This window comes from Frankliniella occidentalis, unplaced genomic scaffold (genome assembly GCF_000697945.3).
Source record: "Frankliniella occidentalis isolate FOCC.00 unplaced genomic scaffold, Focc_3.1 Scaffold451, whole genome shotgun sequence".
NCBI classification, from domain to species: domain Eukaryota; kingdom Metazoa; phylum Arthropoda; class Insecta; order Thysanoptera; family Thripidae; genus Frankliniella; species Frankliniella occidentalis.
In genome coordinates this window covers 71,726-77,455 of record NW_026267569.1, presented here as the reverse complement: position 1 = coordinate 77,455, position 5,730 = coordinate 71,726, and the positions used below count along the sequence as shown (strand labels likewise).

General features: G+C 41.9%; 1 protein-coding gene across 5 annotated transcripts in view; it reads right to left on the bottom strand.

Annotated features, from left to right (window-relative positions):
- Positions 1 to 3,550: 3,550 nt before the first annotated feature.
- The window catches only part of LOC127751367 (uncharacterized), a 34,653-nt gene continuing 32,473 nt past the window's right edge, over positions 3,551 to 5,730 (bottom strand). For all 5 annotated transcript variants that reach the window (XM_052274834.1, XM_052274837.1, XM_052274838.1 and 2 more), the window contains 3 exons: positions 4,946 to 5,071; positions 4,741 to 4,860; positions 3,551 to 4,651 (listed from right to left, as the gene is read on the bottom strand). In XM_052274834.1, coding sequence (XP_052130794.1) covers positions 4,098 to 4,651; positions 4,741 to 4,860; positions 4,946 to 5,071 — 800 coding nt within the window. In that variant the 3' untranslated portion in view covers positions 3,551 to 4,097. The remainder of the gene's footprint in view (positions 4,652 to 4,740; positions 4,861 to 4,945; positions 5,072 to 5,730) is intronic.

The window sequence follows — 5,730 nt, the reverse complement described above, 5'->3', positions numbered from 1 at the left end:
CGCGGGCGGCGCGGGGACGCGGGACGGGCGCGGCGGGTCCTCGGCCGATTAGGGTGAGCGGTAGGGAGGTATCGCACCCGACAGTCCGATTAGGATGAGGGGCAGGGCGGCTACCCTCTCCAAAAATCACGAAGTGTCGCATCCGGCGGTCCGGTGTGGGTGAGGGGCAGGGCGGCTACCCCCTCCGAAAATCACGAAGTGCCGCGCCCGGCGGCTGTTCGGGTGCCGGTGGGGGTACCCCCACCACGTCATTTGACAAGCCTGTCGCAACCTGCTTCCGACTCCCAGGGACGGTTTAAAACCGCCGGACAGCCGCTCAGGCCTCACATTTTCACTCTGGAGCTTTACACATCCACACTTTAAAAATGAGCGGGAAAGAAACCAAGAAACGTGCCCCTAAAAGATTGCACCACACGCCAAAGGCACCTTCACTTGACGAGCTACACAGTGAAACACGGGATCGGTTTCTCAATGAACAGACTGCTGCGACAGACAAGCTCTCTCACATAATGGCTGATGCAGGCATAGGTGGGCTGTCTCCTAAAAATGACCCACACATTGAAAATTTTGTGGAACCTCCTACCGGTATGAGTGTACCTGTTCATCTCACTAACAGGCGCGTTATCCCACTCACAAACGCTTCACTGATTAATAACTCCAAATCACTTATTCTGGGGGTGGACCTCAACACCAAACAAACGTGTGCTTTCTTTGCCGATCACCGGCCCAACTTTTCGAACACGTTGCGTGTTTCCCTAGATGAGCTGTACCTGCTCATGAAGGACGACATTTTCAACCGTATTCAGTCCATGTCGTTGGGAAACGAAGACATTACGCCGCCATTCCATGTCGGTGGATTGGAGATTTCACAGTATACTGCCAAACACGGAGGGAAGTCTGTGAAAATCAAACGACGTGGGATGGAGTATAATTTATTTTTCTGTGCCTCGTCAACATGGAACAAATTTGGGCATCTCAGAGATCTGATCAGAATGACAACAGTCAAGCTGACACAAAGCGCATCGTACATCGGCCATTACCTAGAGCAGTTTATTCAAGAAGTCACTGCTTACCTAGAAAGAAAGACAGGTGACCCTAACAAAACCAACTCCGCAGACCTCAACTCCCTTATACAAAACGGGATGGACAAAACCTCTACCTCTATTATGACCATGTATACACTAGACACGAATCTGAACGATTGTCTTGATATTAGCTGTTTAAGAGAAGAACTCAAAGCGTATCATTTTTCGTTAATTAAGGATAGAATTTTTGAACGACTTGTATCCCCTTAGCGTTTATCGTGTTGTTAGTTTTTGACAATGTTGTATTTGAACTGTACGTGATGATTTTGATGTTTCGCTTATTTCTGTATCCTATCATTAAATTATTTTTTATTCGAAGCTGACCTTTTTGAATCTACCACATAACCCTAACAAGTGCCCCGACAGCTGAATGCAAGGTGATGCGGTAAGCTGACGCTGCGCGCTACGCCGTGTCGCGGCGCGGTGCGCTCTCGCGAGAGACGATCTGCCTGCACTGCCTCTGCGGTGCGGCGAAAGCTGTGCTGACTTTGATTCTGCAGCACACGACGTCAATTTCGGCCACACGAGCGAGGCTCATTTTACCTGAAAGAAACGTAACAGAACGCTACGCAACGTCTCACAAACGCTCAGTATGACATGAAATGCCTCCAAACAAAAACCTCGAAGCATGTGTTGTGTGTCCAAACCAACCGAGGTTCGGGTATCAAGGAGTCACGATACTCTGAAAAATTTACTGCGACTTGATCTTTGTATGTACTCATTATTTGTACGACTATAGAAATACCTTGCTACCTCCTTATTTTTCTCACCAGTTCACCCCTCCATGCCCCGAGAGGTAGGCCACCCAACACGCGTGAGCCAAGCGCCCTCAGGATAGGCAGCCGACCGAGCACAGTATTGTGTTCTGCAGAATGACACAGAGTCCGAGCGCAAGTCACGTGTGTAGCGCGCGGTAGCCGCGGTCGCACAAGAGACAGACGTAGAATTGTAGAAATCTGCAGTCACAGGTTCGAGCCCAGGCCACGGTGCTGCATTTTGCATGACGTCAAACCCCCACCCTAACCGTACCCCCACTCCTTGAGAGGGATCCCCCCACCCTACCACAAAGCTGGAGGCCCGCTACCCGTCCTGCGCGCCGCCTGACGCCTGGGAGGTAGGCAAGCGTTACCCAGCCCCAGTATTACTACTCATATTATCCCTTTGGCTGTTCTCTTTTATACCTTTTCTGTTTTACGATTATCATAATTGCAATTGTTGGTGTGGCGGACTTGATTTCCTCCTCTTGATTCACGGGGTAGGGTGTTTCCGTGTATAATCCGGGCTCTATTCTGTGATGAAAGGGAGGAAATGTCTTGCATATGCGGCATATATGTCGGTTCTCAATTATGAGTCAAGTGTATTGCCTTTCCTCCTATGTCAGTTTATGTCCATAATCACCTGTGTTAAATCGTACCTCGTGACCATGATAGGTATTTCAATTTATCTTCATTGTTTTAGTATTATACTAAAACAATGACAGTATATTTTCAATTTTGCCTCATCATGAACGCTTCTAATTAGGCACAGCAGTATTGCAGTTTGTCTATGTCTATCATCAGTACCATTTTCCATGATTGGTATCCTAATTTCTCTAAAGAATTTTTAACTTTTCTAGTTTTCCTAGTTTGCAAACATGCACGATAGTTCTGCATTTAATTCTCCAATGAGTATTGCTTACCCTGACTAAGATAGGTTTTTCAATTTATCTTCATTGTTTTAGTAAACAGTTTATTTTCAACTTTTCCTTATCAAGAATTCTTTTAATTAGGCACTCATTCATGTTTGCAGTTTGTCTATGTTAAATCATCAGTACCATTTTCCATGGTTGGTATCATTTCTCTTAAGAATGTTAAACTTATCTTGTTTTATCATTTTGCAAACATGCACGATAGTGCTGCATTTAATTCTTCTTTGATTATTGCTTGCAGTTGACACCCTACTAGCCAAGTATTCACTTTTGTAAATGTTATTTGTTAAAAACATTACTCAAGGTTTGAGTTTTTTTACCTTTCCTTTTTTGTTTTGAAAAATGTACAGAGTAAGACTCTTGTACATTTTATTGCTTTAATTTTGTTTAAATAAAACAAATTGTAATTTATACCTTTTTCTTTGTGTCCCTTACTACATCAATATATTTAAGATCTTACACTGACACCCTTCAGGACCCAAAAGCTTATAATTTACTTCTTGCATCGAAGTTCAAACTTTCATATGAACGTGAGTCGTATTGTGAAGGACTTTGATTAAAAAGTTGCTTTTCTAGTGACAGATTACTATCTATGATAGGTAATCTAAGTATAGAAGGCTAGTCACACAGAACTCCTTGATGCACCTGTTCGTTAATGGCCTCTAATTATGCCACTATAATGCTCTCAAAACATTGAAACTGAATCAGTACTATCCATTCCTGTTATGTATTTGTTCATACATCAGTAGAAATATGGGTGTGGATTAATTGTCACGTCTTATAGTTCATAGTAAATTTTATTTATCTTGAAAATACAAGCTGGAATCAAATACAAGAAACAAAGATAAAAAAAAGGGGGATATTTAACAGCTGTTAAGAGAGATGTAGAAAAGACTGAAAGAAAGCACTACAAAATTGCAAGGTCATTTCTTTCCTATGTAACTGAACTGGAGAGAACATATTGCAAATCAATATACCAAACTGAGACCGTCATCAACATTAGACTACGAAAATTACTACATATGCTAAAAACATTAAGATCTTATGCTTTGCATAATTCCATTCATATCTAGCATAATGCCTTTGGAAGACCTGGTTACAGCCAAGTGAAAGTTCTTCACCATCAGATGCAGGAAAGAAAATTGTTGACAATAACAGCTGCCAAAGATAAAAACTTTCCATTAGGTACTCAAAGTTCATTACATCAAGCTCTTTTTTGTGTTATTTATTCAACAATCCCTACAGCGCAATTGAGCCCTTGGTCTTTGATTAATAAAATAACATACACCAATCAAGAAAAATAATATTCATGCTACACAAAGTTTTTAGGACTGCTCTTCTTTAATTTTGATTTTTTTATAAGCTTTCCCTCGCATGTCTGGGATGTGTGTTCCATTACTAAAATGAGACAGAGCATTATCAATCCAAGAATCACAGATACAAAGAGTATTTTTAAACATTGTTTTGTACAATCTTTTGGGTTTACTACTGGTATTGAAGTAGTAAGATCGAGTATTAGTTTTTGCCCCTTTAGCCCCAATTGAAGCAGACTTTCTTTTTGGTAGTGAAAGCATGACTGAATCAGAAATAAACTTCCACTGCTGCTCATGACCATTCAAAGACCAAAACTTGTTGAAAATTGAACGCCTTTCATCGTCTGTGAGTTTTGGCTTCTCACATCTTTTGCAACTGGCATGACACGGTTGGCGTATGTGGCGGGCCAATCTCTCCTTTCCTCGAGAACTCAAATGGTATTTGCCTGAGTTCAGCGCTACCTTCGCCTGAAGTACTTTCAAATGACTTGGGTAAAAAAATCTCAATAGAGTCTCTAATGAAGTATTTGCAGAAGAACTTGCGAACAGCATGCCACTGTTGTCACCTGGAATTATATTTTGAATAAAAAATTACTGTGTTGTTCTTGGAAACAATGCTTCAACAAGGAAGTTAGGAATATTAATGGCTCCATACCTTTTTCTTGGTTACAAAACAAGGCCCTCTTTACGATCGTAGGGCGTTTGGATACAGTTGTGTTGTCCCGTAATAAATCTGATGCCTCAAAAATACCATCCCAGCTGCTAGTCGAGGGGGCTGTAAGGAAAATAATACGATAAAATCATGACAGCCCAACTGACACGAAAGTCACGTACTTTAAGAGTGGGTATTTCAAACATACAAGTGCACTGGTCAAAGAATGGCTCTTGATGCTGACAACTACTTATACAGCTCCTAGCGTCCTCGACAGTCATATTTCTGCTCCTCATTGCAACGTCCGGGATATTTGACTCACTCGAGAGGTATCCTACAACAGGAAACGCCGCAAGGAATATACTCGTTACGAAAACATTCACATCAAGTTGCAGAGGTTAAACAGGAGGCCTGCTGCTTTAAAAGGTAAAGATTTTAGTGTACATCATTTGTTAAACTACACAAGAATTCAATCGGACGGGAGGATCTCCTGATATTTCTCACCGGGTGCAGCACAAACTTAAAAGTAAGCGTTAATTTGATTCCATACCTATGTTACGAAAAGTGATAATAATCAGCAGACAAATTATTTATGTTGCAGTTGATCGCTTTTGTTGACAAAACCGACCACGTACGTCACACCAGAGCGTGTACTCGAAGTGTATAATAATCTGTACAATGGACATAACCTTACTAATAAGAAAACCAAGTTTAAAGTGGGTGATCAAGTCCGAATCAGCCGAGAAAAACAAACGTTCGAGAAAGGGTATACATGGAACTGGAGTGAGGAGATATTTAAAATCATTCAGGTCATTCCTCATTCGATGCCAGTGTACAGGCTGGAAGATCTCGATAAGGATCCGATTCAGGGCACGTTTTATGAAGCAGAACTTCAGAAGGTCACGAAGCCCGAGGCATTCAAAATAGCATATATAGTGCGCTCAAAAGGTAAAAAGGGTAATCGTCAACACCTCGTCCACTGGAGAGGTTATC